Source organism: Acanthochromis polyacanthus, chromosome 15 (assembly GCF_021347895.1).
Source record: "Acanthochromis polyacanthus isolate Apoly-LR-REF ecotype Palm Island chromosome 15, KAUST_Apoly_ChrSc, whole genome shotgun sequence".
NCBI classification, from domain to species: Eukaryota; Metazoa; Chordata; class Actinopteri; family Pomacentridae; genus Acanthochromis; species Acanthochromis polyacanthus.
In genome coordinates, this window is record NC_067127.1 from 14,996,337 (window position 1) to 15,015,481 (window position 19,145).

The 19,145-nt window shown below is 39.9% G+C and overlaps 2 protein-coding genes across 4 annotated transcripts; one reads left to right on the plus strand and one right to left on the minus strand.

The window, feature by feature from the left end:
- The first annotated feature begins 4,302 nt into the window (after window positions 1–4,302).
- On the plus strand, window positions 4,303–6,801 carry pla2g12b (phospholipase A2, group XIIB). Of its 2 annotated transcripts, none has more exons than XM_022192353.2 (4): window positions 4,303–5,135; window positions 5,585–5,673; window positions 5,828–5,993; window positions 6,121–6,801. In XM_022192353.2, exons 1-4 carry the CDS (start codon window positions 4,529–4,531, stop codon window positions 6,237–6,239), a joined length of 981 nt encoding a protein of 326 aa, XP_022048045.1. In that variant the 5' UTR covers window positions 4,303–4,528; the 3' UTR covers window positions 6,240–6,801. The 2 variants fall into 2 exon arrangements, with proteins under 2 accessions (XP_022048045.1, XP_022048046.1); XM_022192354.2 differs by having other exon boundaries at window positions 4,312–5,135; window positions 5,585–5,661.
- On the minus strand, window positions 6,373–17,531 carry oit3 (oncoprotein induced transcript 3). Of its 2 annotated transcripts, XM_022192351.2 has the most exons (9): window positions 17,386–17,531; window positions 13,429–13,803; window positions 13,223–13,333; window positions 11,270–11,392; window positions 11,061–11,183; window positions 9,745–9,905; window positions 9,156–9,568; window positions 7,822–7,921; window positions 6,373–7,644 (listed from the first exon to the last, which is right to left on the minus strand). In XM_022192351.2, the coding sequence occupies exons 1-9, from the start codon at window positions 17,444–17,446 to the stop codon at window positions 7,492–7,494; spliced, it is 1,620 nt and encodes a 539-aa protein (XP_022048043.1). In that variant the 5' UTR covers window positions 17,447–17,531; the 3' UTR covers window positions 6,373–7,491. The 2 variants fall into 2 exon arrangements, with proteins under 2 accessions (XP_022048043.1, XP_051816274.1); XM_051960314.1 differs by lacking the exon at window positions 11,061–11,183.
- Window positions 17,532–19,145: the final 1,614 nt, after the last annotated feature.

Genomic DNA, 19,145 nt, shown 5'->3' on the forward strand with positions numbered 1-19,145 from the left:
AGAAGGTGAGCTTCAGAGTGGAAATGAGACAGAAACCTTCGTGACCCGTGTGGTGAGGTCCTGTACCAAGAGTTTGAGCAGGTTGTGAAGAGTCTGTAGTTCTTTGTTCTGAAAGCACAAGAAGAGTCTGCTCATTTAAGGAGAAAATAGGAGATATCGTTGGTTCTTCTGTTGCTCTGCAGTTTCCGTAGACTGAATATCAAGCTTCTATTTTAAATAGTTTACCGTGTGAGCCCAAGAAGACTTCAATAAACTCCCTCCATCCCCTGGACACAACATACTATATTATGTTGTCTTTATTTATTTATTTATATATATATATATATATATATATATATATGAGTTTAAATCATAGTTTTAGCATAGTTTTTTCTCTTTGCTTGTTTAGTTTTGTCATCTGTGTGGAAGGTGCTAAACAAATAAAGATGTTTTGATAAACTGAATAATTGACTAACTCATGATTGTGACAGAAGTATTTTCATTGTGATTTAAGGGTTTGTTTCATGTTTAAGGTTGAGGTTAAAATCTTGACAGAAAAAAAAGATTAAAGAAATAAACTGCATTATTAAAGCAAAGGAAAAAAACACTTAATGCAATAAAACTTTTAAAAAGAAAATTAAACATTAAATACAATTAAATTATATTAAATAGACAAAATGTTTAATTAGATAATTAAACAGATACAAAACATTTAATTATGAAATTAATCAACATTTTTCAACAAAAATATTAAATGTTAAAGAAGAAATATTTTATGTAGTTAAACATTTAAAAAATACAATTAAACAGGAAGAATAAACATTCAAAAAAATACAAAACATTTAATTAGATTATTAAACATTAAAAAAAACAAAATATTGAATTAAAAAATTAAATGTTTAATTAGAAATTAAATCTAAAAGACAATAAAACTTAAAATGGGAATTAAACAAAGTACAAATAAGCATTTTAAAAGAAAATTAAATATTACAAGGTCATAAAGCATTTAAAAAGAAAACTCATAGCAAAGATTTAATCTAAAAATTTAACTTTGGGAAAGAAAAGGAAGTTTTTCAAACAAGACGATAAAACATTTTAAAAAACAACAATTAAACCCTTTAAGCTGCAGTCAATTCCAGCCATTTTCAGTCCAAAAAATCACTAATATTCTATTTGTAAATAAAAAATATGACGAGAAATACAGGGTACGTTGGACGCGCATCGCGAGGTGCATTTCCTTGAAAACGACCTATTCGCGGATTATATACCAACTTCAAGACATGTTTTGGACAAAATAGTTTACTGGCTTCTTTCGTCTGGATGTCCAAGGTTGGATTATGGCCGTTTTTTGTGGAATATTTTCATCTGTGTGTAATAATGAACCCGGAAATGTGAGTCGCGCTGTGTACAGCCGTGTACAGAGAACGGATGGATGGATATTCGTTGTTTGTCGGACAAATGTGTTTATATTACCTGCTGTGGTAATCACATCTGAAAGTGGTTTATACCGGCGGATTCATGAGAATCTAAGCTTTCTATGGGTGTATAGTGTTTATATAATTGCGTTTGCAGCCTTCGGACATTCTTTAAATTCCTATGCAAATTAGTAAGTGTACCGCCGGCGGTACACTGAAGTTTATCGGGTTAAAACAGACTCTAATTCAGTGTCATCCATCCATATTAAAGTGCAGTTACCCAAAATGTTTATTGCATGAGCTTCAACAAAACACTGTCCAGTTAGAAGGCCACCTTGACAAACAGGAAGTGGAAGATTCCAAGCAGATTTATAGAAGGGGGAGCTGGACTGCACTGAATAGAGGGGTGTTTTGTGGGTTTTTAAGGCTGATGATGATTACTAGTGAGACATTTGGAGAAGATATTCATTTGCAGTAAATGAAAGTATTTAAAATCTTGGAGTTAAACTTAGAAGAACACAAACTCTAACAGGAAACTTTGTTGATACGTTTTTGTTTTGTTTACAGATGTTAAGTTAAAGGGGTTTTACTCGTGACGTATAACCAGTTAAGTCACTCCAGAAGACAGAGCGACTACAGCTAGATAAAGGTTCAGAGCCAAAGTAGCTCCATTTTCAATGTATTTTTTACCAGAAATCAGTAAAAAATAAAATACTGATAGACAGTAAATCAGTCAGCTCACAATTACTACAATTCTGCAATGTATGTCTCTTTGTTTGACTTGTTATTTGTACAATATACGATGTATATGATAACGTTTTTTCATACCAAAGGCTATACTATGATGTTTTCTAGAGACGTACTATGCTACTCTGTTTGTTCTGGTCCTGGGCCGCTGCACTCCTCCTCTGTTGTTTTCTGGATTGTACTCAGCTGCATGCCTTCGTCCACCCGGCGTCCGTTGACTCGTCCCGCCTGCCGTCTCTGGAGCTGAAGCTGGATTGGAACAGACCAAAGTACAGTCCAATCACGATGCCAGCTGCCTCTCAAAAGGCTCCTTCATCTGGCGACACTTCTTCTGAGGGGAAGCTGAGCTTCAGCAGAACTTTGTAGATGTGTTCCAGTGGTTGGTGGATGCGTGGGGAGATAGAGAGGGACCTTTGAATTGTTCAGAAAGGAAAACAGTGAACCCATTGGTAGTTTTAGTTTAGGGTGCTACTGCGGTGTGTTTTAGGGTTTTAAGAGGTGAACAGGAAGAGTTTTTTTTTCATATTGATTATCTTTTACTTGGTTCTTAGTTGGAATGTCCATCAATGTCAACGTGAAGTTCACTTTTAGTTCTGTTTATTTATTTTTATTTTCCTGACACCCATTTGCTTTTAATCCCCTCACATGTTGTGTTGTTGTAAACTTACTCTTTCAAATAAAAACTCGTCTAACCCTCTGGAAACCAGCGTTTGGACTGTCTGTGTTGCTCCTCACCTACGGTACTTCAGGCAGCTGGGACAGAACAACGTTTTGTGGACCAAAGGCTAAACTCTGATATTTTTAGAACAACCTGCTATACTATAGGTTTTTTAATTGACATATTAATAGAGCTTTTTTTTTAATGTTGTTTTTTAGCAACATATAAGAATTTGAACATTTTTTAAAAATTACAAAACTTTTACTTGTGCAATGAACTATTATTCTATGGCATTTTTAGATGACATCTTATACTCTGATGTTTTCTTGAATGACATACTATTTTGACAATATACTGCACTATGACATTTTTGAACCACATATCATACATGACCATTTTAGGCAACATCTTATCATTTTGTGCTTTTTTTGCTGACACGCAAAACTATGAACTACAGGCCATACTATGTTATTCTTGAAAAATATACTATACTTTGACATTTTCTTAACTACATCCTAGACTATGGTGTTGTACACAGAGTGCTTTGGTTACATGTTGATTTATAATCTAGATTTTTTTTCAGTTTTTTTTTCATTACCACAGACTTGACTGTGAACACTGTTGACACCCACCTGAGGGAGACGCTGCCTACGATCTCAAGGCTGCTTGGTCGTGCTCTTTCTGTTCAAGACACAGAGCTCCGTTTTCAGGTCTAATGTTTCTCTGTGTGACTGTGTCTGACTTCCCTAATAAAATCCTCCTGTTTACTGGGAGTTGCAGCCATAGATATATATCTATCTACTGATTCATATCTATGCACACAAGTCTGGTCCGATGCAATCTCCATGATGACGTTTCACGAGTACGTGAGAACGCAAGTACGGATAGTTACGTATTGAGAAACGGCCACAGTATTCTTACCGCAAAGGTACAAAGCTGCTGGTCTTCTCCTCTGGCATCAGGAAACGTCTTCAAAGCTTCTTCAAATCCAAACAGAATACAATCAAAAAATCAAACTAATGTCATTGGTGCATTCAAGTGTAGTCGGACAACGAAGTTGCGTTCAGGAGCGTCGGAAATTCGAGTATCAGTAATGAAAATTTCCAACGAAAATTTTAGGGGGGCACCCCCCTCCCCCAAAGGTATATTCCTTAGCTTTCACACCAATGCAGAAAAATCCTCTTCACCCTCTCATGCCAAATGAAGAAAATAATACTCTGTTTGTCTCTGTTCTTCATTTTTATGTCCAAGTGTCAGCCGGTGACCTTTATCAAAAATCGTGAACATAGTTTGAGGTTTATGAAGTCTTGAGATAAGTTACAGGAAGAAATTCCAGCATTAGATATGCCCAATATTAAAGGGAGTACAAATTGGGGTTTTCCTCTGGGCTCAAGTTCCATGGGATCTGAATCATAAAAATCCAATTATAACTTTGTGCACAAAAATGTGATTAACTTTAATGTGTTCAAGAACCACAGTGGTTGAGAAGATTACTGGAATTATAAAACCCTTCCTTTAGATTGATATTGGATGGCCTTTGCCCTGACACGAAAGAGTGCCTTGCTGTCTGCTAGAATCTAATCAGAGGTCAAAGTCTCTCTCTGGCTGACAGAGTCACTGGGATCAGAGAGTGTTTTTGTCCCTCACTCTCCCCATTCTTCAAACCTTGTTAACAGCACCTCACTTTGAGGAGATCTAGATCTTCTTGGACTGTCGCCAGTTCAACACCATGCTGCTTCGGACTGTGGCCCTGCTCCTTCTCTGTGTGTCTTTGGCGATGTGTGCCACTTTAGGCCACTATCAGACCGAAGCACAGGAGGAGGAGGCCCCTGCTGTGGACTCTGCTGCTACTGCTGATCCCGTTGTTCCAGCTGATTCTGTTGAAGCAGCTAAGGAAAGTGTAGCTGCTGCAGAAGTAGGTGATCCACCTGCAGCTGAGGACCCTGCTGCTAATTCTCTTTTTGGTGGCAGTCTGCTGTCTAAAATACTTTCAGTGGATAACGATGCAGGTGGCAAACCTGAAGTGGACGTTCCTGTGGCAGATGGTGCAACAGGCAAAGATCCGGGGACAGACAGTGATGGAGATGCCCCTGCGATGGAAGCTCTTACTGAAGGAGCTGTCACCCAAGAGCAACCTTCATTTGAGAAGGAGACAAATGAGATCAGACCAGTCCAGAAAAATGAGTCTCTAAGCAAACCCTTGGCACAAGATGAGGACAACAGTTGGAGCGTCAGTTCGATTAGAAATAGTTTCCAGAGGGCACATGGATACTTTGACTCCCTGGTGGAGCTGGTGGGAGGACGTGATGGTATATGTGAGTACCGCTGCAGACATGGTAAGAATCTTTTCTGTATACTTAACATTAAAAAGTCTTTCAGAGACCTGAGCAGAGGTGCCATTGATTGCTAAACTGTTGTCATTCAGGACCACAGAAGGTTTTTAGGTTGTCTGCATTCAATATTTTTCTGTTTCTGTGTATTTGTTTGCATAGCACACCTGCAATGTCAAATTTAATCAATTCTTCTGTTGTTAGTTTAGCAGCTACTTATGTTTTTCTCCAAGATAACTTACTTGGACCCGAGGCATGTATTTGTTTATCAGTCTGTGTCCCTACAGTTATGTAATCAATACAGATGTTCTCAAACAGAGGCTATATCTTATCTGTGAAACAGCACACACACCTGAAACAGAGCTATATTACAGATCCTTAACTGGGAGTACGTGATGACATTAGTTTGTGTCCTTTGGTTCAAGATCTTAATGAAACTGTTCTTTCACTCATAGGAGTTCTTCCTCAACCTCGTCCTAGCTACCAGCTCCCAGATCCCAACGGCTGCAGCTCCTCCCTGATAGGATTCCAGGTGAATGCTGCTGTAGGTGGCCTGTTTGTAGCAGAGCAGACAATAACAGCCCAGAGCAATATTATAAATCCTAAATAATGGAGCTAATCACTGCCATAATGGCTGGAAATGCCAGGTCCTGCATTAGTAAACTGCAGTAACACAGTGCAATCCTTTCTTTTGGCAGCTTGACCTGGGCATCCCCGCTATGACAAAGTGCTGCAATCAGCTGGATACGTGTTATGACACTTGTGGCACAAACAAGTACGACTGCGACTCCATGTTTCGCACTTGTCTGCACGGCATCTGCTCTGACCTTAAGAAGAGCTTGGGCTTTGTGTCAAAAGTACAAGGTGAGATGTTTGCAGATATATACTTCTTGTATTTTTGTTGGCTGTGTACTCTGACCATCAGGAACATCTTGCACACTTGAGAGTTACCAAAAAAAAAAAGCCTCCTCTCTCTGTTTTCTCTCCTTAGCCTGTGAATCGATGGCAGATGCTCTCTACAACACAGTGTGGACTCTTGGTTGCAGACCTTACATGAACAGCCAGAGGGCAGCGTGTGTCTGCGAGGGAGAGGAGAGGGATGAACTGTGACACAGAACTCTATGGACAACTCCTGAACACTTTCAGAGACAAAAGTCGTGGACATTTCCACATATTTAATAGTGGCGCTTTATCACAAGCGCCCGATCAAAACTCAGAGCCAAGGAATTAAAAAAGACATAAATAGGGAACAATTTCTTATGATTTATTCATAGGCAATGCTAACAAATGTTACTTGTCAGAATATGACTTTCAGATTCCTAATGAATTGCTCATGCATATTACACTCTCCATACTCCTCGTTTTAGGTCCACTTTAGGCCTCTATGACTCCATTACCATAAATTACTTGATGACTCCAAACAAAGTGCCTGCTGATAAGACGGGAAGGATATTGTAGTCGGATTAATTTCCTCCAGATACAAGACACAAGATAATTACCGTGGAGCACATAGCCTGTTGTTTGCTGCTATCTTAAATTTGTCAAGCTATTCTGCTAAAACCTTAAGTCAGTGTCATGTAAATGTGATGCCTATTACAGCAACTGTGATGTAAGTTATTTGCCAGTTATTTGTTATTTTTTATGAATAAATGCATGACTAATTGCTGTTTAACTGACATGATTAACTCTAGATTAATTGTCAGAGAGACGAGGCAAGTGTATAATTTCCAGGCACAGCTTAGTGATGTCTCTTTTCCCATCACGCTGTACTGTGTGAAATGCTCCTCAGACATCAATTATACCGAGCGAAGCGAGTCACCAGGCATCCATGGATGTTCCACATATATTTTTTAAGTAGCTGATGGTGGTAAATATAGATACAGTCCACGTTTATAAACTCACTAAATCTCTAAGCTGTAATCAAGCCTGAGAAATGGCAAAATGTGTGACCTCGAAAAACATCCTTCATGCTGCGGTTGTTAGAAATGAACTGTGGACCCTCCGAATGGCTTCTGATTGAAATGTCATTCACTTTAATGTCAGTAACTTGTGCTGCAAGGAAAAGTGGCACAGACATACAAACATGGAAGAGTTAACTAGAATTCAAGTTATTTCCTGGAATGTGGATAACACTGGAACAGAAAAAAAAGAATACTGCACATTTTCATGCATGGGTGTGTATGTGGGACAGTGCAACGGACCGCTTTGTGTACATTTATTTGATGTTAGTCCAAATAAAATGAAACGATCATCTTTAATCTAAATGCAAATGCAATTTTTGTGATCCTGGCCTGTGATGATGTCATGTTGCCACGGCGTTTTTATGGGTGTCTGTGCTGATGGCTTCATGTTAGTATCGTAATTAAGGCAGGATGTAGATGGGGCCTGCGCTCAGTGTGTGCTGCTCCTGAGGCTGATCCGTCTGAACCTCCCTCCGGACGCGTCCCCGACATTGCTGAGCACAGCGAGAGTCTCCTGCTCCACAAACCAACACCTGGCAGTGGAGGAACACTTGCTGTAAACAGAGGAGGCAAGCTGGTTTTGAGATTCAAAGGCAGAGCAGAAGCCATCACACTGTTGAGGAGAGTGCTTATTCTTTAATCTAGGAAAACAGTCCTTGCAATTTAGTGCTACACAGAAATAAGCCCACATGCATTCGCCAGCTGGCACCCAGCACGCCTCTTTTACTCACTCGGCTGTCCTTGCCAATGAACTTGAAGACAGGGACCTGGTAGTGCTTAGAGAGCTGGTCCTTTGATGAGTACTGTGTCACTGTTTCATCTGAAATGCATCTGCGTGGGAAGTCGGAGAGACAACAGAGTCATACATTCAGTTGGTACCTTAACACAGTATTCAGTGATCCATATATATTTCTAACAAGGCACTTCATCAAGGTCTGCCACCCCAAGGTCCTGAAACGCTGCTGTATATTTAATGGGAAATCGTGAAAATAGATTACAGTGCTGCTCTTTTGCTGTCTGTACAGCAGCAGGGGAAAAACTCAGTGGATTTCACTGAAGAAATGGTTTGCCAAAAGTGAATGTTCCACAGATATAAACGTTGCCTCTGCTTTTCTACCCAAAGTGTTCTTGTTTTCTTTCCACATAAATCAGAGTACAAAGCCAGTGGCATTTTTCATTTGACATTTCGTTGAATGACTGGAGATTTCCTGTCCTATAACTGTCAAGTAGTCGATGCTAAGGCTTTTGTGAACCACAGTAACTGGGTTTGATGCTGCTGACATTTATTATAATAAATATTACAGTTGCAGAAGCAAATGCATTTCTGATAATAACAAGGCAATATTGAAAAGACAGAAGCCAACGGTTCTCAGTGCCTGCATGAGCAAATAATGATTTTTTTTAGTAGTATCTATTTATGCATGCACAGTACCAAGAAATTCAGTTCAGGTTTCACAATGTCTATCTCTGAGTTTTACCCCAGTATAATGACAGCAGATGGATTTCAGTGCTGTGAGTACGAAAAGTGAAATTGCAATTATCATCAGACAATATGTTGATAATAATTCCTAAGACAGATATGTTAAAAATGATGCAAATCAAACAAAATCTTTTTTTCATGGCTAGATACACAATCATTATCTGTGTTTTGATTTATATTAATTTTGACAATATTGTCTGGAATAAATTGCTATTTCCAATCTGTTATCACCAGTGTTTTGAAGTGTAGCATCTCTTTAAATACCTTTTTTCTTGCTTTTTCTTCCACATTTGATGACATTCTACACTTACTAATAAAATCTGTTGTTTTAGGTATTGCAAAATACTTTTCTCTGTGTGTAGTAGATGAAAATCAACCTGTAAATGTAAAACTAATCATGAAAGGGGTTTACTGAATTATATCTTTGGCCAGTGGAGGGCGGCAGAACAGACACCTATTCATTAAAAAACGTAATGGATAGACTGTCTTGGAAGTGCGTTTTTGTGGTTCATCTAATTCCTTTGCCCTAAGTCTGATATGCCATGTAGCACAAGATGTCACTTTAAAAATGTCAAAACTATTCACCCATCTTTGATGAGGAAATACTTGAGGGCCTGGTCAGCTTTGGGCCCTGGTGTTGCGAAGCAGCTCTCCACCAGAGCAGAGAGTCCCTCCACTCTCTCCTTTGGCTCCACCCCAAAGAACAGGGAGTCGTGCAGGCGGAGCTGAGGTGGAGCGTGGTATGACTCAGAGAACTCAGAGTTCTTGAAGAGCTCCAGGGAGAACCGGAAGATGCCCTCACTGTGGCCTGCCAGCTCCAGGGCTGAGTTGCGCAGACTTGCCTGGTATCCATCCGACACTTGGTATTCTCTGGGGAATTCACAGGTGACTGGGAGCACTAACTTGGTGGTTCGGACTATTAACTCTCTGCTGCTGCCTGGGCTACTCCTGGGAAGACCTGTCACCAGGTTGGTGCCCACAATCTTGTTAGCTGTCACCTGCAAGTGAACATTTATGCAACTTTAATGGCTTTTTCAGTTTGTGACAACCTCAATCAGCCCGCATTCAAGTGCACAGCTCTTTTAATATATTACATACATCTTTCTGAGCTCTAACTCTACACTCTAAACCCTGCAGACATTCCATGAAAAGAATTCATCTCAGTGCCTCTGACCTCCACCACTGTGCCGCAGGTCTTGAGGCTGAAGTTGAGGTTGATGTGTGTGCCATTGGAGACACCACGACAAGACGAGTTGGAGAGAAAGAGCTCCAGTCCTCCTACAAGATCCTTAGGAACTGACACTGTGATCAAGCTGGGATCACACTGGACCGGCACTGCAGGGAGATGAGAGGAAAATATGACATACTGTAACTCATAGTACCACAAAATAACACACAACAACAAAGAGCAGTTTAAAAGTCACTTCACAGTCATGTGATTACCAGAAAACATGTCACAACATGTTTGTAGCCTAATGACATGAAAGACAGTAAAACCAACATACAATGACAGCAAAGGTTGATCTGGATTGTAGTTTTTTTTTCCCAAAGCCTGAATCTGATTAGTCCATTAGTCTGAACATGAAATACCGAATCAATATAAGAATTCAAGTGACCTAGAGTAACAATTATATTTGCAAGTATTATCATTTTTAAAGCTACAGTACATATAAAACATTTCTGGTTTTGGCCCTTCCAGCAGTAGTAGTTATACAACATCGATTATTCAGTGATTAATTGCTGATTGCAGTCATTTATTTGAGCAAAAAGATCATTTTTTTACAGACTCCAGCTTCTAACTTCTAATAGTTTGCTGCTTTTTTATGCTTCATATGATTGGAATTTTAAAAAGAGATTAGCCCATCAAAAGAAAACTAAATGGTAACAATTTTGTTAATAGATTTATTACTAAAGTAATTTCCCAACCAGATATTTACTGATTCTCTTAGGGATAGTAGCTTCTTTTTTTCTTTCTTTTGCTTTATGTAATACTAAACTGAAGATTAGTACAGTTGGTGCAACCAAACAAGACTTTTTAAAACTTCATCTTCAAGTCTTGAAAATTCCAAAAGACATTTTTCTCTCTTTTCAGAAATGTTATCAATTAAATTAGTGATTAATTATAAAGAATGTAATTAGCTGGACATTAATCTGTGCTAAAAGCATTCATGCATTGCAGTGTTCTCTCATAAAAAATGAAACAGACAGGGCATTTAAAACAACCTATGTCCTGTTTCTCAAATAAAGGCATATAGTAAAGGCCAGCGATGTTATTCACTACTAATATGATGATGGATGCTCCCTGTTAGAAAAAGAAACCCCACACTGAAATGTTAAACATATCAGTTATGCCCTGAAGAAATGCATTTTTCTCAAATCTCTACTAGAACGTCTTCTGAGATAAATGCATGCATCTCTGCGTCAGCCTCCCTTACTGTCTGATTGATTATCCGACTACAGTACCTGCCTCCTTCTCACACACATACACACCCTGACATGTGCGTTTATCCTCTCCTAGCTCCAGCCCTCGGGGACAGTGGCAGTGATAGGAGTCCAGCAGTGAGGAGCAGCCATGGCTGCAGCCTCCATTGTTGGCGTGACAACCTGCTATCTCTGGATGATGCAACGCAGCAAAAAATGGTAAGTATTCAGAAAACTATATGGGTATCCGGTTTAGTCATCTATGCACATGGACGTACCTCGACAGTTGCGTCCATCCTCATCCAGCACACGGCCTCGTCCACACTCACAACGTCTGGATCCTTTGGTGTTCACACACAGCTCCGCACACCCACCGTTGGCCTTATCACACTCATTCACATCTGAACACACACCACACCGGGTCAGAAATCACTATCAGATGAGGCTAACTTCAATCAACTGAGTACTAGATGGGTGGAGCGTGTGACCTCAAGGCAATTCACTTAGTGCTAGAGGGAAGAGAAAGATAAATTGACTTTAAAACTGACTTTATAATACTGAGAGGACTGGCAAAGCCACAGTGATGGATGAAATGAAAAGGGGAGAACTTGAGCGAAGGTGCAGTGTGAGGAAAGATGGTACGTGAGCATGGGGAAATGAAGTAGTCATTTCTGAGGCAGGGGAATGCAGATTTGGTTGATGGGTGGATAATGAGATAATGGCAGTTTCCAGGTTGGCAGCATTCCCTCTGCATTCCTGTCACCCATCATTAGGTACCAGTTTACCACAAAAACAGAAACACACACCTTCACCTGGAGTGGAGTCAGCAAATATTTTTTCAGTCTTTCCGTCTCTGCTGCAGCTTGCTTCATTCATCTTTGTATCCATTCATATTTTATGATCTATCTCTCGTAATAAGGCTTTTGGTTTGGAAGTGCAATATTTGAATAAGTCCTGTTCTCAGGTCATAGAAACTAAACAAAGAGGCTGGAATGATGGAGCGTATGAGAGCAGGGATTCCCACTCAGGGTGCTTAGCTGAAGGTTATGAATAAATGCTAGAGTTAGTTTCTAGTAATAAATAAACAGATTAGTGGTTGTGGAAATATGCCTGAGTCAAAAGAAGTCGGGAAACATTACACAAGAAGAGACATGTGTGAACAATAGAGGATAATTACCTTAACCCTCGTGTTGTCTTGCGGGTCAAAATTGACCCGTTTTAAAGTTTGAAAATGTAGAAAAAAAATGTTTTCACAATGAACCTTTTGACGTCCACATTTTCAACATTTTTGAGAAATCTTTGAACATTTTTTGGTGGAAAAAAAGAAATGTTAAAAAGGTTTCTTAAGAACATTCACAGAAAAATCAACCAAAATCCAGCAAATTTTGCTGGATTTTGGTTGATTTTTTTTATGAATGTTCTTAGAGAAAATATTAGAAGTTTTCCTGATATATATGTAATCACTTTAGATATTTTTAGGATTTTTAAAAATATTTTTACTCATTTTTTGAAAATATTTACAAAAATGTCTTTGCCAAATTTGGAGGATTTTTTTTTTTAATAAAACTTTTAGGGGAAACGTTTAAGGAATTATTGGAATTTTCCTCCTTAAAGTTTTGCAAATTTTCAGAAATTTGGAGAATTTTTGCTGAATTTATGAATTTTTTTCAGACAAGGAAACAAATTTTTTTTTTTGCCCGTAAATGAGGACAACAGGAGGGTTAATATGCAGATGAAGACACTGAGATGGCGGTGAAAGCTCCAGAAAAGCTGGACTGTATGCTATAGTTACATATTTTGTACCTATAACTATCTGCTGCATTTATTTGGACTCGTACAGCAACAAATAAAACCTTGAACTTCAGTTTACCCGTCTGTAATCTGCACCAAGTCAGCTGTCTCTTAAGACAAAACAAACACTGCTATAAACATTTCCGAATTCTCATGATGAAAGAGGCACACCGTTTAATATGCTAGTTGTGCCCCATATTCTGAATATCCCATTAAGCCGAGTAAACATGGGTATTTGAGTAATACAGCCACAGATTACTCAGGAATATGAGTGTCTATGGGAACACTGCAAATCCAGCCTGATTGATTTCTCTTGTTATTGTTCATCACAGGCCATTTCCTGCCTATCCGTCTTCCATGTTTTCCTGCTTATCTTTGTTGCACAACTTATCAGGGTCCTCTAACCGTTTTCCTCCTGCTCCCGCTTCTGTCTTTCTCACCTAGACATGTTTGTCTGTCTGGTCCCAGGACAGTTCCAGCAGCGCAGCGACAGTCGGATTCTGGGCATCTGGGACCTGTGCAATCCACCTCGTCACAGATGTCATAGAAATCTGTGCAACGCCAACACACACACACAGAGCAAAGACAAAATCAGGCAAATGAAAAGGAACTCATAAATCAACTCATCTCTGACATGCTCACTCACGGCCACAGTAAACGTGGAAGCAGACTGAGGGTCTGGGCAGGCGGTAGACAAAGTATCCTCCAGGACAGGCCTTCACATCCACACTGGCGTTCCACTGGCAGCAGTTGTCGTTGAAGCTGGCACAGACGGGCAGGGAGACGATGCCCTCGTGGAGCTGGGGGTGGCTGCCATTGAGCCAAATGGGGGCGTGAGTGCCACAGTGGTTCTCGGAGACGCAGAAGGTGGGCATGGCATCCCCAGCCATGCCAGTGAAGCGGTACCATTCACCAGACACATGGCTGTCGCACAACGGCACGCCAGACGACTGGTTGACGTGGTAGTCTGTGTTCCTCCAGGGTTCATTCAAGCTGATATAAGCAGAGCAGGGATCCAGGGCTGAGAGTCATGGGAGGAGGGAATGTGAGTGAGACTTAGCTGCACATGACTGGAGGGAAGATTAACATGATAAATATGTGTTTTATGATTGGGAGGATGCAATTTTGCAGCAGGGTCATTCCACCTCAAACCATGATATATTAAAATTCACACTTGACCATCTTCAACTTGACAGGTTTAAGAAAAAAAGGGGGAAATATTGATTGAGTTGACCATGTTTATACGGAACCCCTCTGGTGACATGGTAAAAAAAAAAAAAAATTGTGGCCACAATATAGGTATAACAATCGCGATGGGGCGGCATGGATCAGCGGGTAGAGTGACCGTCTTGTAACTGGAATGTTGCTGGTTCGATCCCTGGTCCATTGAGCTCATGTCAAGGTGTCCCTGAGCAAAACACTGAACCCCTAATTGCTCCTGGTGGGTCATGGTTAGTGCCTTGCATGACAGCTTCTGCCATCAGTGTGTGAATGTGATGTATCATGTAAAGCGCTTTGGATAAAACTGCTATTTAAAAACAACCATTTATATTGTGGCCACAATTTATTTTTTACCATGTCACCAGAGGAGCTCCGTTTGTTTAAAATCTGGGTCATGGGAAATATTAACTTTTGAATGAAATTTTTTAAAGAAGTTATGTCCATGTTTTTGGGTTGTTTTTTCCTCGCCAACCTGTGGAGGAATGTTTAAAGCTTCATAACATGAGAAATAATGGCTTATTGATACCTACATATGGTCTTCAATGGTACAGCCTGCTTTGACAGAACAATACAAACTAGCTACTTTGTGGTGCAAATTTAGTTTTAAAAAAGTCCTTTTTTTAAATCCCATATTCCACCAACAACAAAACCTTTATTAGAGGCTGATTTTTTTTCCCTGTGAATGGCATCAATAGGAGATTTAAACATGTCGAGTGTGTCAGTCAGATGCTTACTTTATAAGAAAAGAACTATTGAAATTATGTTTGTTGTATTTATGGTCAATATTAGTACAATCATTGAGCAGGTATGATCTGTATTTCATTTTATGTTACTTTATATGTTCAATCTACTAAATGTCAGAGCTAAATATTGTACTTTTCATTTCACTAGATTGTTTTCACAGCTGTAGTCATAGTTAGTTTTCATACTAAGACTGCACAGATGCACAACATTAGAGACAGCTCTTGTTGTGGTAGAAAAAAATGAAATATAAAATAATAGTAATGAAAAATATAACATAGCACCAAGAAAAGTTCTGAATGCCTTTGAATGACTGTTACTTCTAAAGTAGTGTTTGATACTGTGGATTTGTTATTGTCAAAGGATTGCAATTATGAAAAGAAAACATATTTGTTCACTTTCTTTCAGTGCTGCCCAGCAGAGTTTGTTTATGTCAGTATTTCTGTATTATCCCAGAGTTTCAGGTGTTTGCCTGTGCGTCTGCATCAATACAATGGAGGTGAAATTAATTTTGTGCTCAGTTCTCACAGCATCGAACTGAGAAATTACATCTAAAAGAGAAATTCAATAGTCACAGCATTCCTGTTCGGGTCCTGTCGGGCACTTTGTTGGAAATCCCTCCTCGTTCCTCTCTTTCCAGATTTAATTTCTCTCAAAGATGGGCAGAAAATGTCCCTTGAAATTTCAAAACAGGGTCCTGATACTTTTTCTCTGAATAATCCAGAGACCTCACCAGTAATAGTTTTCATTCTGATGAAAACTGCTCACAGTTTGGCCTCAAGCAGCTTTCTAAATAACAATTTTCCAAAGCTGTGTGCAGCGAGAACACTTATGAAGACAGATGGAAACAGACATCTCAGAAACCACAGCCATGGATAGACAAAATCTGAAAATGTGTGTTTTTGTAATCTTGGTGAATGGAATTCAAATAATACAATTAGTTACCCTCAGAAGTGATCAAATGTCTAGTCAGTCCACAGACAAGTACCGCATATTTTGCTCCTTTCAGTGAACTGTAGATCTGTACCAGTTACTTGTCCACTTGCTACCATGAAAGGAAACGTTGGGATTGTCAAGATAAACTGTAACACTCAGTCAGTTCTAATTGAACTAAGAGCCAACAAGCTGTCCACAAAGGGCTCTTTATCCAATGAGTTCTGTCAGTGTTGACTCTTTTCTCTGGGAGCCAGTTGTGCAGAATCAGGAGAACAACTGAACGGGCAGAGTAAACAAAGTGCAGCACAACAATCAATAGGCTCTCCCTTCTTCATGCCTTCTCAACAGTGTAATTAAGAGGCAGATGTAAAACAAAAGGACAAAATGAGAGGGAGCGGGGCAGTGTGGGCAAGAACCAGAGGAAGTGTTAGTAACTGAGACCCAGCAGGAGACTGATCAGTTCAGGAGTAAAGCATCTCCAGTGACAGGCCAGTGCCAGGAAACATGACAGCTGACAACCAGAGCATAACCCTCCACTGAAGCAGTAACCGCGCCTATAACCAGCGCCCCAGGCTTTCCATTTAGTTGAATGGCACAACATAAAATATCTGTTTACGCTTTCCCGCGCCTTCTACTAAAAGTGCTTTTGGTGTGACATCTAACGGATGCCACGGTTGATCAGAGATGCACCTTTTCTCATATCTGCTTTCAGCAAACATGAAAAGACAACAAACACACACTCCAAACTGTGCTAATTAAAATTTACCAACTGTGTTGTAGTTCCTAGAAGCTATGAACAAACAGTTATTTGTGATTTAACTAATTTTTGTCACCATTAAACCACGCACACATCATTCTCCCCTTCCATCCACTAATGAGCGGTCCTTCTTGTCGCTGTGCTGCTCCAATAAAAGCACAGGGATCAATCCATAGCGCGGGCCTTCTGACAGAATTAACGACCATTTTTAGAGATGTACGACAGCCCGACTGTGCTGCAGCTCCAGTGGCACAGACGGGGCAGAGGACATAGCTGACTCATGTGGGTGTATGCTAATGGGAGCGTTAAATCTTCCAGATGGGGCGTGAATAACTTATCAAGCCATTAAGGGACCATAGAGCCACGCTTGACCTGAGTCTGATACTGTATTTTTTCATATCACCAAAAAACCCCATGGAAAAAAAAAACATCAACAGTGAACTGATCCTACTAACACCTGCACTCTTTGTATGGCCAAAAGCTGTAATATTTTATTGCTCTGGGCCTCAGACCCTCCAGCTCTGAGCCCTTCAGTTCCACTGGGTGGCATGTTTCTTCTTTCCCATGAACATGGACACCGTAGCTTGGTTTGGGTCAGTCCCACACACACTGCTACACACTCCACTGCTGAAAATAGTTTCCTAGAAATGCAATTTTTTACCCTGATTTGAGTAACATGCACTGACAGATGATTAAGCCTTTCATTTATGGAAACATATTCGTGGCCCATTTTTAAAGACTGACATCTTCAGTAGAAATAAATAGACTTGGAGTGAGTGCAGCAGATAGGGTAGAGAAGTCTGAAATATTGGGAGCTGGACTAACACCGTGCTGTTATTGGTCTTTTCATGGATTTGTTGGCAGCTTTACCGTTAAATCCACAGTAGAAATGAAAACAGAGCAAAACAAAGAGTCATTATTGTAAACCTGAAAGAATAAAATACTCACCTACACCTGTGACAGTCTGAGCTCCCTGCAGCAGAAAGGCAATTACCGAAAAAATCATCATCTATTCTGAATGGGAGATAATCCAAGCTCAAGTCCGGGTGTGGACGTGTGTGTCGCTTTTCTGGTTCACCCCCAAAGGAAGTCTGTTTTTAATAGGCGCCTCTTATCTGTGTCATATTATCATGTCCCTTTGTCACCTTGAACCTGCTCCCCAAATCCAGTGACAGGACCATCCTCCCATTGTTTCAGATGGTGAAGTCTTCTTACCCTCCTCCCTCCATCCCCACACACACACACACCCTTAAAATACCCCACGCAGCTTGTTTTTTTTTTTTTACCCTGCTAAGAAAAAGTGTGACTCTGGCTTATGATACTTTAATATGTTTATCTTTTCTTTGCCATACATCTTGATTTAAAGCATGTGGATATGTGAGCAATGATCTAATCTCAAACAGCGCTAAGCCAATCTGATTAATCTGCTTAGTGTCGTGCCGAAGCATCTTTCACTTGAAGGAGAGCGAGCAGGGTTTGCACACTCAAGATTTACCGTAGAGGAGACCGAGGGCCTTCGTGAGGACACACTGGGAAAGCAGAGACAATAGGTCCTCATCTACTGCATCTCAATAGTTGTAAAGATCCCCAATAGAGGATAGAAGATGTCTTTAGCCTGGCCCCTTTTGTTTAAAACCTGCAGAGGCGAACCTGGGCCTTGTGGATTTTGTTTCCTGCTTGTAATTAAAATATTAGTGACATTCATCCACAAGGTATTTAGGAGAAATGAGTCAGAACAGTTGTGATTACTTTTGGAAATAAGACACCCTCTTGGCTGCAAATCAGAATGCCACAGGCTGTCTGAATCAGCACTTCATTATGCTACTGCTGAATTTATAGGAAAACAAGGAAAGCACTATATGTGTACCCATATTAACCCTTTCAATTTCAAGCTTTCAAAGTTTGGATTTTAAGTCCACAATATATTTTAAATTTACAGTTTGTACATAAACTGATGCTCTGACTGAGTGACTTGTGTTACAGTAGAGGGTTAAAAGATACTGGCTGTTTAATTTTTAACCACATCAATGTTACATAGACGGCAATACTGATCTGCCAGCTGCTCCAGACTGAAATACCCAACAATTGGATGGATTATGTTGAGACATCCATGGTCCCCTGACATTGAAACCTATCACATTTTTTTGGATCCTGTGGCTGAGGTTGACCTTTTCAACCTTAATGAAATGACTCAGCAGCTCCTGAATGGAGGTGTAATGTAATTTAGAAAACACATTGATTTGTCTCTGAGGACCGGTTGCAATAACGCTGGTGGTCCCTAAACTTTTCGTTTCTGATCAGGTTGAAGTTTCAAGTATTTGGCAGAACTAATATCATTCCGTTCTGCCCCAGCATTTTCTGTGAATTAACAAGAAGTTAGATGTGTAACAAAAAAAAACAAAAACAAACTACATACGGGAAAGATTATGCCATGTGTTAGAATTGACATTTAGCTCAAAGCACCGCTGTGTCCAAGCGTATGATTCCCTTTCTTCATGGATCCAAACAGCTTTAAAACATTTAAACATAGCTGTTGTATTTTTAAACTTGCATTTAGTCTCAACAGACTACCGGCAGCATGATGACTTGATTCATAGCTCTATCTCTTAGGATGTCCTGTTCAGGAAGAACCGGAGGCCAAGGAGCGTCAGAGGGGGTCGAGACCTTGAAAAGCTTCTCCTTGTAAACATCTGCTGTGTGACACATTA